The sequence below is a fragment of the Salvelinus fontinalis genome, chromosome 12 (genome assembly GCF_029448725.1).
Source record: "Salvelinus fontinalis isolate EN_2023a chromosome 12, ASM2944872v1, whole genome shotgun sequence".
NCBI lineage: Eukaryota > Metazoa > Chordata > Actinopteri > Salmoniformes > Salmonidae > Salvelinus > Salvelinus fontinalis.
The window spans coordinates 4,441,474-4,457,004 of record NC_074676.1 but is presented as its reverse complement, the minus strand read 5'-3'; the positions used below and the strand labels follow the sequence as shown (position 1 = coordinate 4,457,004).

The window sequence follows — 15,531 nt, the reverse complement described above, 5'->3', positions numbered from 1 at the left end:
GGAGGGTGGCAAGCTCTACATCGGGCCGCAGGAGAGTCCAAAAGAGTACATCCAAGTGGAGTTCAAGTTTGACAGTAGTCCAAAAACATCCAAGGCAAAATGTCAAGTGGAAGGATGAAAGCAGCAGTAGGCGATTGTCTGCTCAGAAAATACCCAAGTGCAGAATAGCGTGCCCAGTTTTATCCAAGTAGGCCTCAAGAGTTTCAGCAGACCTGTTTTGTATGTCTCCTTAAAAACGCTGTATGCAATATTACACTATTGTTCAATGTGTTCACAGCCAGATTATGTTTTGAAATAATGGAGACAAAAATCCATGAAAAGGAAGGACCTCTGACCTTCTCATCCAATGGGTTTTGAGAAGGAGACGAGGAGAGAGGATGTGACAAATCAAGGAAATTAAATTGAGATTCTCCCAAGCACATAGGAAGCAAGTATTTGACAACTATTAAAGCCCCCATGCAGTTTTGGTAATTGTATTTCAATAATCTCTGTATTTTTGATAAATCACTGTGTGTTAAAATAACTCTAAAATAAAAATGTTATACTTCATTTCCCTGAGCCTTGAAATGCTCAGTCTGATTGTGTGGGTGTTAGGAAACAAATCGGAATATATTTACATACACAGCTCTGATTGGCTGATACAGTATATTCATGACAAGATATAAACAGTCATTTGTTGATTGTATCAGACACTGTACTGCATTAATCAATCTTGTCTTCTCTTTTTACTTTGGGTCCACAGTCATCACACAGCTTCGGGGCTTTGAGTGAGCAAGCCCTACAAACAAATCAGTTGCACTGCATACAGTTATCATGGGCCTTGCGTCGTGTGCACCTGTCGCAGGTGTCATGTAATCTCCCTGAAGCGGTTGCGTGGCATGGTCTCTCAGAAAAAGGCCACCCCATACCTATCAAACCAAAATGACTTTCCGCCGAATGTCCAACAGACATACAAGAGTGCAATAACTGTTACATTTTCTGGGCGCATGAGCAACAGTCTAATCTCTGGTGTGCTGCAACATCAGCATATCACATAAACTCATCACTCTTTTCTATCCAAACCGTGTCATCCCTCTCAGACTCCTGTCTCACCGTGGCAGTTGGGATCACCGTATCAGTTGGCTCTGTTCTGGGGGTTTTTGACGGAGAGGCTCCGAGGGGAAAATATATGCAATATTTACCATTTCCAGCCTTTCATAATAAAATAATTTTGACTGCCCACCATGCCCACAATTCTTCATCAAAATTACACTGCTGTTCTAAATTCAATTATTTTCTTCGCCCTCATCATTCAGATCAATCAAATTCAATCACCCTCTTCACCCCCCTCATCATTCATGTCACTGAAGTCACATGCACCCTTGTCAGTTTCTATCTGGTTTCTATTGCCCATTCATCCATTGATGACAGAATAGTATATTTTAATTATACGTTTATTATGTTACTAGTTTTTGCTTAGTAGCCAAAGCAATGTTGCCGCGCAAGTGGTCATGTGCTGAATGCATGTACAGTACGGATATTCTTGGAAAACTTTACATTTGGAAATAGAGCTGCACCTCTTGAATTACAAGAGTTATTTGACAAAGGTAAGTGTATTCCAAATGTTTTACCTGCGTGTGACTCTGAAGGAGGATTTGATAAAGTGATGCTCCTTTCCCTGCATCTGTCAATTTCAAGATGCGCCCATCTCTTCATGTACAATTTGAAAACTGATAGGCCCAATATTATACCTCATCAGATTATTGTTCATTGAATCTTATCCAGAGCGACTTACAAATTGGAAAGTTCATACATATTCATCCTGGTCCCCACATGGGAATTTAACCCACAACCCTGGCGTTGCAAGTGCCATGCTCTACCAACTGAGCCACACGGGACCATAGGCTAACTCTTATTATGTGTAACAAAAATATGTGGGTATAGTTTAGGTGTAGTTTCGATGGGCTGGCTGTGTAGGCTGACTGGCATCGTTTGTTTCCCGCTCATCAACTTGGATATAGTCAAGGATATGTCTTGCATCATTCTGAAGGCCTACTGCAACACATAGCATGTTTCCCTTACAATACATGTGATTAGTAGAAGTTACAGTAAATACAACTGTCCTGTTACAGCTTCTTTTTACAAAGTAAAACGTAAAAGAGAATGGTATTAACCTGCAAGGCGCGCGGTCAAATTATTAACATGATCACCAACACTAATAATAGGCATAACACAACCTCATCATTACACTATTGTTGTTCTAAACTAAATCAACCTCATCACCCTCATCATTCAGTTAATTAAGCCTAATTTAAAATAAGGTGCATAATTACCTAATTTAAATAAGGTGCATAATTAGTCATTGTTCAGTTAATTAAGCCTAATTTAAATAAGGTGCATAATTACTGTCCATTCCATCCATTTGTCATTCATTCAGTGGGCTGGCATCATTTGCTTCGCTGGACAGAGTCAAGGATATGTTTTGCACAATACATGTGATTAGTAGTAATTACAGTAAATTAAACAGTCCCATAACAGCTTCTTTTTACAAAGTAAAACATAAACGAGAATGCTATCAACCCCAAAGGCAGGGTCAAATGATTTGCTACTGATAAATAGGCATAACTCTTTATTACACTATTGTCTTTCTAAATTAAATCAACCTCTTCAGCCTCCTTATCATTCAGTTAGGCCTCATTTAAATTAAATTGTGAAGTACAGTGCACAACTATCGCCCATTCATCCATTTGTCAATAATTCAGTGAGGAGAGAGAGACGCATTAGCGCCTGGCTGGGTACCAACGTTCTACAGCACACTGCTTGGTGGTTAAGTTGGGAATATGTATATGTGGAATATGTGCTTCTACACCTGCATTCTAGCTGTTTGGGGTTTAGGCTGGGTCTCTGTACAGCACTTCGAGACATTAGCTGATGTACAAAGGGCTATATAAAATAAACTTGATTGATTGATTGATGTAGGTGTGAAAAACTACCTTTCAGTGTCTGATTTCAAAATTCTGACAAATGAGCAGTGTAAAATATAAACATTTAAAAAGTCCGGGAAGGAGCAGGACATACTTGTTTCGGGGCTGATTTTTATTTATTTACAAAATCAAACTTCAGTGGCCATTGGTCTATGGCGGTTCTAGTGTTAAAGGACCAAAGAGTTTGGTCTCCTTCGTGTTTTCATTTTTGCCATGGAAAAAATATCACAATACTGATATCGTGAAGGCCTTACGACCCGTGTGTGTGTGTGTGTGTGTGTGTGTGTGTGTGTGTGTGTGTGTGTGTGTGTGTGTGTGTGTGTGTGTGTGTGTGTGTGTGTGTGTGTGTGTGTGTGTGTGTGTGTGTGTGTGTGTGTGTGTTTTCTACTCTCCAGGGGACTGATTGCCCTTCAGACTCTGCAGAATCTGGAAGCCCTGACAAGCAAACCCATCTACCAACTGTTTGATTACATCTGTGGTGTCAGGTCCTACTTTATATCTGGGTTATAGAGTGTGTGTGACGATGTACCTTTGAGCCATAGCCATGTCTGGAAATTTCCCTCCATTTCTCCTTACACAAACGTACTGATCGTATGGTACAAACATTTGCTTGCTAAATAGACCATGATTTCGCTATTTGCCTCAAACGGTGCATTGTATCATGTAAAGAACACAAATGCCAATGTCTGGTAATATTGTCATTTATTTAGAAATATTTAGTATTCGTCATTCTTCTGTTCTATCGCCAACTTGTTCCACTCACCACTATTTGTACTTGGTTTATCCCGTTTTACGGGGTGTTTCATTGTTAAGCTAAAACATGAATGTTTGTGCATGTAATGTCTTTGTTTTCATGAATGCGTTAACGATCAGCCGTTGTCATTGAGAATTGATCTGTTTAAAGGTGAGAATGGTTTATGCCAGGTTAGGGCAGGTCCATTTAGGATCCTCGTTCTCCTCATTCATGGAGGGCTGCTTTGTCAGACAACATGCTGTTTCTATAACTCTGCCATATTCATCTCAGATGTGTGAGTTTATGGACATTTTGCAGCTTGTTTGAGGCATTTTGCCCTCGTGTGGAGGTTATTCTGCTAAAGGCCATTTAAGTTTGTAGTTTTCAAATTATATATTTGACAATAATTATTTATAATTTTTCATTGCTTGTATATTTTGTAAATGCAACCTCTGGGTCCAGTCTTCTCATCACTTCCCGCTCTCCCTCCCGTCCAGGAGGACCTGAGCCCTAGGACCATGCCTCAGGACTACCTGGCCTGATGACTCCTGGCTGTCCCCAGTCCAACTGATCAGTTTCAACTGTTCTGCCTGCAGCTATGGAACCCTGACCTGTTCACCGGACGTGCTACTTTGTCCAGCACGTGCTGTCTCGACCTTTGAAAGACAACTAACGTTTACTCCTGAGGTGCTGACCTGTTGCAACCTCTACAACCACTGTGATTATTGTAGTATCTGGGATCTACATCTGTTTATATTAGTTACTATGCTGTTACTAAGCAGTGATGTATTACGACAGTGTTACGTTACTACACCTAATAGGAAATGCACATGCGCACTAGTGTGCCCGGGAGAACTGTAGAGCATGAGAGGTTTTGACTAAAGGAAAACTAACTGTACTCCCGTCTCCTGCCTGGTCATTTCTCCACAACACAAATATTACAATTATTATTTGACCCTGCTGCTCATCTATGAACGTTTGAACATCTTGAAGAACAATCTGGCCTTAATGGCCATGTACTCTTATAATCCACCCTGCAAAGCCAGAAGAGGACTGGCCACCCTTCAGAGCCTCTGGTTCCTGTATAGGATTCTTCGTAGATTACTGCCTTTCTAGGGAGTGTTTCCTAGCCACCGTACTTCTACATCTGCATTGGTTGCTGTTTGGGGTTTTAGGCTGGGTTTCAGTATAGCACTTTGTGACATATGCTGATGTAAAAAGGGCTTTATAAATACCTTTGATTTGTACTGTTAAATAAATTCCACCTATTTTTGCACCGTCTCAACTGTTGCTGCTCCACACCACAGTAAGTAGGCTGCAGGGTCCTCTATCCTATGTGTATCTCTCTCTCTCTCTCTGTGTGTGTGTACATGGGTCCTTCTATAAACTAGGGTACCAGTGAGCATTTTTTGTAGTGCACAACTGTTTGAAGCTGTCACAAAGTCATTAATAATATTTTTTTTCATGTGAAAACATTAAGCTATAAAAAAAAAAATCTATATAATTCATGAGTTGAATCAAAGCCTATGTTTAAACCCTTTCTCAGGCTTGGAGTCTTCACAGATTTGGCCAAAATCATGTGACATAAAACACTACCTTTCTTCCCATACATTTATGTAAGTCGCTCTGGATAAGAGCATCTGCTAAATGACTAAAATGTCAATGTAAATGATACTGCTGTTTGTCATTATATCATATACTAAGTATTTAACAATTGAATTACACATTGTATGGAGATCTCGGAAGTGCACTGTAACCTCATATTTTGTATCTCCCTATGTTATAGTTTGAAAACAGTTTTCATGGGCACACATATCCAAAATAATGTATGGATTGCAAAATCAAATGTTTTTAACAGAAAGAGTAACTTTAACAAGATGAAATCAAACCCAAAATCGATACGGTCATTAATGGGGTTCTTCAATATTTATGCATAACAGTTGATTAATGCGCATTTGATGTCTTGCTGTTCAGTTATGTGGGGAAATTATAGTGCAACATCAGCTGATTCAGGAAAGGTTTTCTAGAATGACAGACAAGTGATAAAGAGCTGGTGTGATAAAGAGCTGGTGTGATAAAGAGCTGGTGTGATAATGACCGCGATTGAACAACAGCCAAAGTGTGGTAATTAATGTTAATCTGGAGAATTGACCGACATTTTGGTGTTTGTTGTTAAGGCGGTGAAGATAATTAACCTATGTCTTGGACAACATATTCCTGAGGTAAGATTACGGTCCGTATACGTTTTGATCATTTATTTTCCGACTTAAAAATGGACCAATCGGGAACTGCTTGTTTATTCAATTAAAAAAAAATATATATAACTGCTGTCACTATCGTGTGGAGGATTGACGGACCAAAACGCAGCAGTAGGACAATAAGCCATATTCCTTTTAATGAATACGAAGGTAAAACGAAACAAAAACACTTACACACTAAACAAAACAAGAAAACGATCGTGAAGCTAATAACGAAGTGCACACACATGCTACAAACGTATAACATAGACAATTACCCACATCAAATGAAAGCCCATGACCACCCTAAATATGGCTCCCAATCAGAGACAACAGAAATCAGCTGTCTCTAATTGGGAACCCATTCAGGTAACCATAGACTCTCCTAGACAACTACACCAACATAGACACAACTAGACACATGCACTCAACACAAACCCATACACTACACCCAACACCCCCTTTACCATATAACCACCCAAAACCTATAAAACACAAACATTCCCCATGTCACACCCTGACCTAACTAAAATAATAAAGAAAACAAATAATACTAAAGGCCAGGGCGTGACAACTGCATATTAAATCAAAACACACAACTTGATATTTCGATTTTCACATGTGGGTGGGGTTAAATGTGGAATGCCTATCATTGGTTAAGTGCACAGCCAACACTTCCTGTACTTTCAAAATAGTTCACCCTTCTAATGGCATTATATGAATCTTTTATCTATTAATTCATCAATTAATAGTTGCCAATACCATGCCACTGTACCAAGATAAAGCAAGATTTCTAAACATCTGCATAAGATTTTGTGTGTATTGACTTATTAATGAACTGCTGTTACTGTAAATAGTTAGCTGGCTCATATATTCTAGTCACTAACCATTGGTAATCTTATTCAATGATGCCATACAGCCGAAACAACAGTATCTATTGCTAGACTAGAGATATGCCCTGGCTATATTTAGTCAGTGGTTGCACATCTAACTAGCTGGAATGAATCAAGGGTGTGAACAGTAGACATGTAAATGCCGTGGGTGTCTCCAGCTTACACCTGTGCAAATCCATGTGTGTATAGCAATGGAATGAAACAATCGACCAATGCCTCAAGTCGTGCTGTACAGTAGTAGGTCCAACACACACCCGGAGGGTTGTGGGGTCCTGCCCAGAAGCCACCCCTAGCCGCTATTCATAGACACTTATGGAGATCTGAGAGGATTGGACAGGCGTAAGCAATACATTCCACCGAGCCTTTCAGAGGGTAAGGTGGAGCTCTCACCATGTCACCACCAGCCATAAATCCCTCTGAGATCTCCACAAGTGTGTAGACTCTGGGCAGTAGGGGCTAGGGGTTGTTTCTGGACAGGCCATTGGTATTAGGTAGCGGAGTCAGTCAGTCTAGCACAGGCTGGCACAGAGACTGGTAATAACATCCGCCCATGTCACACACGCAGCCAATGGAGAACATTGGATAAACTTGAACGCAGTGACCGTTTGACAAACCACACAGACACAAAAAAAACAAAAAAACACACATATTACTGTACCTGGTTCGCCCTCCGTCGAACCCTGATGCCCGGGCCTTTAACAGGGCTGTTGTAACCCACCAGAGCGAGGGCCTCCCTGACCTCTGCTTTCAGAGACGGATTCTCAGCCTGTCGGAGACAAAGTAGGCACGGTAATACTACATGGTGAACATACACTAATTTATTCAGTTCTACAGCGCTAGTTTTTATGCAAGGCCAGAAACAAAGGCCATGGGTTAAGTGTCCAATCGGGAAGTCCCTACAGATAAGGCTATCTGTAATATGAATAGCTTATATGATAAGGGAACAAACAGGGCATTGCAAACTCGTTTTGGGGATTTCTGGTAGTTTTTACCTGATTAAGAACTATATCATTGGAAATTAATGTCACGTTTATATCCCTAAAACTTAAGGTGATAATGATTCTGTCTCTGCTTCCTGTTGACAAGACATTTTGATAAATAGCCCAATGTCAAAACACAGTTTTAGCATGTCCAAATCAATAACCACATTAAGTCCTGCGACGGACAGGCGAGTATAACAAAATCAACAGTACCAAACCAAATATATGAATCTGTATTGAAAGCAATTTATTTTAATGTATTGGTGATGACTGTAAACTAAAGATCACCAATCTGAAGCAAAAAGGATATGAAATGTGGTTTTAAAAAAAAGCAAGCTTCTGTAATGTAGAAACACGTTTTCTCCACCATAAGGAAATGCGAGTAATATAACATAATTAATTATGTCAAAGAAATTCAATATTTTCATATATGATGATAGTAAATGTGTAAATGTGGTCCCGTGTGGCTCAGTTGGTAGAGCATGGCGCTTGCAACGCCAGGGTTGAGAGGTTCAATTCCCACGGGGGGACCAGGGTTCAATTCCCACGGGGGGACCAGGATGAATATGTATGAACTTTCCAATTTGTAAGTCGCTCTGGATAAGAGCGTCTGCTAAATGACTTAAATGTAATGTAAATAAAGCACACACACATTTTTACAACAATGACATTTATTTCTTCCTAATTTAATCATGAGGGTAAAAAATTATCCGAAGCACAGTTTAACCAGGCACTCTAGACTAGAGCATCCATTAGACCTGTGCAGCAGGCTGAACGTTTGACATCCCGACAACATAGTAAGACAGTTCTCTCATTGACTGACTCGTCGTGTATAACATTATGTGGGCTATGCTGTTGCCATAGCAAAACTTGACATTCAGGAAGGCATCAGAGAGCTTAAGGCTGTGTCCCAAATGGCACCCTATTAAATAGTGCACTACTTTTGACCAGAGCCCAATGGGCACTCGGCCCCGTTCAAAAGTAGTGCACTATAGGCCCAGCATAGAAAAACAACACAAGCAAATCAGCTGCCCCAGAATCTCACCAGACACAACATGATTATGAAGGCAAAAACAATGCTGTACTGCATACTGCTCTGATGTGAGGTGTCAAAATGAAGGATTTAGGGCTAGAGGACTTGATCAGGATGGACAGATTGGACACACTGCCTGAAACACTGTAGAGGATTCGGCACAAAAGCTCTAACAGGATAACTGATCAGTGGAGGCTGGTGGGAGGAGCTATAGGAGGATGGGCTCATTGAAATGGCTGGAATGGATTAAATGGAACATTTTCAAACACATCAAACAGATGGAAACCACATGTTTGACTCCGTTCCAATCATTCCATTCCAACCATTACGAATAGCCCATCTTCCTATAGCTCCTCCCACCAGCTTCCTCTGTAACTGATATGTCCTAACATGACTTTGTCGGTAAAGACTCTAATTCGCAACTCAAAAGGACAGTCTCTGACACCTCTGTTTCACCACGCTCCGCACCGGGTCTGCGTTGCACCAAATGACGGGCGACACAAACACCAGGAATCTTCCATTTCAATTGCTCCATCTCCACCCTTAACGCTAACCCAGAAATCCCTCATTTCAATGGTGCCCTGTTCCTAAGAGTAATAGATCTTGACTCGAGGATGCGTGGCTCAGAGCAGCCGCTCCCTCTGGGTGGAAGAAACACAAACAAACATCACAATTCCACTTCGGGTTAGGCCTACTTTCATTAGCACCATGGCAGCAACATAAAGACTTCCAGTTTTCTGATTTAGTGTTCAAAATAAAATGCATTAAGACGCTATGTGTATGATACGAAATGAAGAATTTTTGCAGCTTTGCATAGTGCATAATGTTAAAATAACGTTACAAAAAATGTAACCTAAAGATAATTATTACTTTACACAAGATAAATAATATCATGAGGTGGAGCATGTTGATAAATGGTTCTAGCTTAAGTACACTGAACAAAAATATAAACGCAACATGTCAAGTGTTGGTCCCAGGTTTCATGAGCTGAAATAAAAGATCCCAGAAATGTTCCATAGTCCGTCCTCTTGCCAGGTGTGGCATATCAAGAAGCTGATTAAACAGCACAATGCCACAGATGTCTCAAGTTTTGAGGGAGTGTGCATTTGGAATGCTGGCTGCATGAATGTCCACCAGAGCTGTTGCCAGAAAATTGAATGTTAATTTCTCTACCATAAGCCACCTCCAACATCATTTTAGAGAATTTGGCAGTAGGTCCAACTGGCCTCACAACCGCAGACCACGTGCAACCACGCCAGCTCAGGACCTCCACATCTGGCTTCTTCACTTGTGGGACTGTCTGAGATCTGGACAGCTGATGAAACTGACAAGTATTTCTGTTTGTAATGAAGCCCTTTTGTGGGGAAAAACATATTCTGATTAGCTGGGCCTGACTCCCCAGTGGGGGGACTGGCTCCGAAGTGGGCGGGCCTATGCCCTCCAAGGCTCACCCATGGCTGTGCCCCTACCCTGTCATGTGAAATCCATAGATTAAGGCCTAATGAATTTATTTCAATTGACTGATTTCCTTATATGGACTGTAACTCAGTAAACTCGTTTAAATTGTTCCATGTTGTGTTTATAGTTTTGTTCAGTATTTAAATTAATGTAAAGAACAAAATATTTTACAGACCCTATTGATGTAGCACTAGAGTATATATATGGTGTTATTTCTTGGATGACTGCACTTACAAAGAAAGGCGCTATCTAGAACCTAAAAGGGTTATTTGGTTGTCTCCATAGGAGAACCCTTTGAAGAACCCTTTTTGGTTCGAGGTAAAACCCTATTGGGTTCCATGTAGAACCCTTTCACCGGAAAATACCAGATACCTTTCTCCATCCACTCATTGTAAAATAACGTTTTTTTTCTTAATTAGGATGCATCTAGTGTTCTTCATACTGTAGCTACTGTCTTTGGTTTCAGTTTATTTCCCTTTCCGTTTTCCCCTCATTTTCCCCTTCGCATCCAGTAGTTGGCAGCAATAAACCTTTTCCGGTGTAGTCCGCCCTAAACACCACCAAAGAAGAAGAAGGTGCACGATTGAGCATCAAATATCAAAAATAGTGCGAATTATTAACTGAAGTTATCCTTCGCAATTCAGCAAAAATGTAAGTGAAACTGTATTGTTGCAGTTTTGACTCTTCGCATAAGTCCATGATTAGGGTCATTCAATCATTGTTTTTTGGCTTTATTGGGCAATCAAGCTTGCTAGCGTTAAATTGTGAACTAACCATCAGCTAACATGAATTAGCAAACGTTAGCTAACGTTATATAAGATAGCCAACATCATCACCAGCAATGTGTCGTTTGTTGTGCCCTTATCTTTGGATGAATGAAAAAAATACATACAAAATATCGCTAATATCGTGTCAGTTCAGGATAACTGAGTTTTCTTAGCTAACGTTAACGGTAGCTAGTTCAACCAGGCTCGATCTGCCTGCCTGTCTCCATCAATAATGTAAATAGCTTCGTCAAGATGCATCTGATCAGAGTAAGTGTGATATCACTTTTCTCAACTCAAGAAACTGTTGATAGTGAAATAGGTCACACGATTAAAACTACTCTACTACATGATGTGGGATATTTAGGTTGGAGATTATATCAATACTGGTAGTATACCTTTTCTGCCCACTCCTTTGCATAAATAATACAGGGTACTGTGGTCTCAGTGATGCATTGTACGTGTTTTACATGTGTATGCTGTAGTGTAACGTCAACTGTTCTTCTACTCCTCCCAAATTTACTTTACAGAAGCCACCAGCACCATGGCAACTTCACAGTCAGCCTTCGCATTTGCAGTTTGTATCCTGATAATAACAGAGTTAATACTGGCCAAAAAGGACTACTATGACATATTGGGAGTGCCGAAAGATGCCAACGAGCGTCAGATAAAGAAGGCTTTTCACAAGCTGGCTATGAAGTATCACCCAGACAAGAACAAGAGCCCAGATGCTGAGACAAAGTTCAGAGACATTGCTGAGGGTAAGTGTAATAGGAATTTCCAGGTGAACAAAGGAGAAGAGCAGTCCCAGATAAAGTCAATTTAAGAGTCAATCTGGTGTATTATAAGTTGCAAGTCCAGCACAAGCAGAGAAAATGTCTAACTGGCCTTCTCTGAGCAGGCCCCTATATCCTAATCAAAAAGTGCCAAATGTTCTATAGGAAGTCAAAACAAAAAGGCAGTGACTTTGTCAGCTGCTACAGAATCGCACAGTGTTCACAGAATGTCATCGATACAACACAACAGTGAATAAACAGTGCGTCCTTGTACCTCCAGTCTGGAGTCAATCGCTATCAACAGATATGAGAATCCATACCATTTGGCTTCCGGTCTAGCAACCATCAACCCACACCTTGAGTGTAACTCTGCAAAGGATTTGTATTACAGAAACTCAAAATACGCTTAACATTGTGTTGGTCATGCTAAATGAGATATGAAGTTTAGTCATCTTAAATATTCCTATTACAGGTTGGTACTTTACTGTCGTGTCTTTATTTATGTAAAAATGACTACTCGCGTTCCAGCGCTTTCTTTCCTATTATTGTGTTGTAGCCTAATTACATCACTGTTGTTTTTTTACACGACTGCTAATAGAATCATTGGTATGATCTTAAACCCTTTTTTTTGCAACTCTCTCATCTACAGCATATGAAACATTGTCAGACGAGAAGAGGCGACAAGAGTATGACCAGTTTGGACATGGCACATTCCATAACGATGGAACCAAAGGCAGAAACGGGCCAAACGTCCACCAGCCCTTCAACTTTGGCGACATGTTCAAGGACTTTGATATTTACAGCCAGAACCGGCACGCCCGTCACAAGAGGCACTTCGAGGATCACTTCCGGGCCCACCAGGAGGCCCATCACAGCAGACACAAGAGACACTCCCAGGGTGCTTTTGGAGCAGCAGGTGGTGGTGGCTTTGACGGCATGTTTAACGACATGAAGAAGTTTACTTTTCACAGGGACACTACTAAGCAGACTGAGAGCAGGTTTCAGAGTACTACCGCGAAGCAACACTGCAGAACAGTGACACAACGCAGGGGGAACATGGTCACCACGTACACTGACTGCACTGGCTCCTGAGGACAGGGGCAACGTCCATATCCACATCACTTGGGTTGTGTTCATCAGGCATGAAATGGAAGAATGCGGTTTGAAATGGGGAGGTACTATCTGAACCAATTGTGGCTGATGGGAGGAGCTATAGGAGGACGGGCTCATTGTAATGGCTGGAATGGAATTAATGGAACGGTATCAAACATATGGAAACCCCGTTTGACTCCGTTCCTTCATTCCATTCCAGCCATTTTTTAAATGTTTTTTATTTTTATTTAACCTTTTATTTAACTAGGCAAGTCTGTTAAGAACAAATTCTTATTTACAATGACTGCCTACCCTGGCCTCCCCTAACCCGGAAGACGCTGGGCCAATTGTGCGCCGGCCTATGGTACTCCCGATCACAGCAGGTTGTGATACAGCCCGGGATCGAACCAGGGTCTGCAGTGACGCCTCTAACACTGAGATGCAGTGCTTTAGACTGCTGTACCACTTGGGAGCCATTACAATAAGCCTGTCCTCCTATAGCTCCCCCCACGAGCCTCCACTGATCTGAACTTGTCCAATAAGAAATGGTCGTTTTTTTTTCTCCAGTGCACAACATTTTGAAATGTTTCTCTATGGTGTGCCCTAATGAACATGACCCTGCAACAGCTTGCAACTGGGCAGGCACCTGTGGTGGGAGCCAGGTGTTTTTGTTGATGCTGTGACCTAAGTGCTGGTCATTGCTACTTTGTTGAGTTAAAGTATGTAGCTAATGAAAACACTTTTGAGCAGACACTGTTTGTAAAACAATCAATAATAATAATTCAAGCACTGAACAGCTTGTGAAGCTTATTGCTCACAGTTTACATCAAGTATAGTTGAGAATTTGAATGTTGTAGAGGATAATCTTTTTGGGAAGTGTTCAGAAATTGTTTTGTATATCCATTTGACCAACGTTTCACAAACTCGGTGCACGTTTTGGTTTTTGCCCTAACACTTCACAGCTAATTTAAATTATCAAAGCTTGATGATTAGTTGACCATTTGAATCAGCTGTGTAGTGGTAGGGCAAAAACCAAAACATGCACCCCTTGGGGTCCCGAGGACTAAGTTTGGGAAACCCTGCATTACACTATCATTCTATGTACAGTATATTTAGTACCCCTCTTGAATATTTACAAAGTCTCTTACTCGTTAGCCAAAAGTGTTTAGTAACTCCTACCACTCCCAGATCTAGACATTTTCTGTGTGCATTTAGTAGTTTGTATAGCCTACACGGTTCCATTGTGTGACTCCAGCCACCTTTAGTTGGAACAAAACTGTCAAACTATTCAGCTCTACAAGAACTCGTATGGCCAAGGGAACACATTGGAGACTACTTGCAGTTCACGTAGCCAGCTGTTGTCGTTGCTGCTGTGTGCTGGCCATTGCTTCTTTGTCAACATCTTTCGTCCTGTCTGCGTGGACCACTTGAATTCATAAGCTCACGTTGGTGTAAATACAATCCAGTGTTGTTCATCCAACACCTCATTAAACATCCGTTACCTGTTTCCCTAGACTGTAGACTAGAAATGTACGTTATCCAGTTTTGTTATGTCGTGTGTAAAGCCAGCACTCCTTTTTTTGGTCTTTTTTTTTGCCACTGTTTGCTGGCTTTGTCGTTGTGATACCTTGACCCATATAAGCACTTTCATTATTTTAATCCTTTGGATAAAATGTGTTACTTTGACAGAAAAATTGTGTATCGTCCCTGTAAATAAAAGTGTTATATAAAATAGCAGAAAATAAACTTTATTTGCATTCTTTTTGCCTTGTGCTGAATTTTGGCAGGTATGTATGCAACCTCATAGTAGGGATCGTGCAATTGGCATGCTGACTGCTGGAATGTCCACCAGAGCTGTTGCCAGAGAATTTAATGTTAATTTCTCTACCATAAGCCACCAACGTTGTTTCAGAGAATTAAGCAGTACGTTCAACCGGCCTCACAACCGCAGACCATGCCAGCCCAGGACCTCCACATCCGGCTTCTTCACTTGTGGGATCCTCTGAGACCAGCCACCCGGATAGCTACTGAAACTGGTTTTGCACAACCGAAGAATTTCAGCACAAACTGTCAGAAACCATCTCAGGGAAGCTCATTTGCGTGCTCGTCATCCTCACCCCGGTCTTGACCAGACTGCAGTTCAGTCTGACTTCAGTGGGCAAATGGCTGGAGAAGTGTTCTCTTCACACTTTCAACTGTACCGGCCAAATGGCAGACCATGAGCGGTTTGCTGATGTCAACGTTGTGAACAGAGTGCCCAATGGTGGTGGTGTGATTATGGTGTGGGCAGGCATAAGCTTCGAACACAATTGCATTTTATAGATAGCAATTTGAATGCACAGAGATACCGTGATGAAATCCCCTAGCTCACTGTCGTGCCATGCATCCGCCGCCATTACCTCATGTTTCAGCATAATAATGCACAGCCCCATGACACAAGGATCTGTACACAATTCCTGGAACTTGAAAAGGTCCCAGTTCTTCCATGGCCTGCATACTCACATGACATGCCTCTGCTGAGCGCAAACTTGAATTTTGTGCAACTTTCAGTGAGGCTGTACCCGCTTTATGTTACAGTGGCCAAGTAGGCTACTGTGGCAAT

General features: G+C 41.3%; 1 protein-coding gene across 1 annotated transcript; it reads left to right on the top strand.

The window, feature by feature from the left end:
• The first annotated feature begins 10,816 nt into the window (after nucleotides 1-10,816).
• LOC129866675 (dnaJ homolog subfamily B member 9-like) lies at nucleotides 10,817-14,691 on the top strand. Its single transcript, XM_055939463.1, has 3 exons — nucleotides 10,817-10,948; nucleotides 11,592-11,822; nucleotides 12,487-14,691. The coding sequence occupies exons 2-3, from the start codon at nucleotides 11,606-11,608 to the stop codon at nucleotides 12,927-12,929; spliced, it is 660 nt and encodes a 219-aa protein (XP_055795438.1). The 5' UTR covers nucleotides 10,817-10,948; nucleotides 11,592-11,605; the 3' UTR covers nucleotides 12,930-14,691.
• Nucleotides 14,692-15,531: the final 840 nt, after the last annotated feature.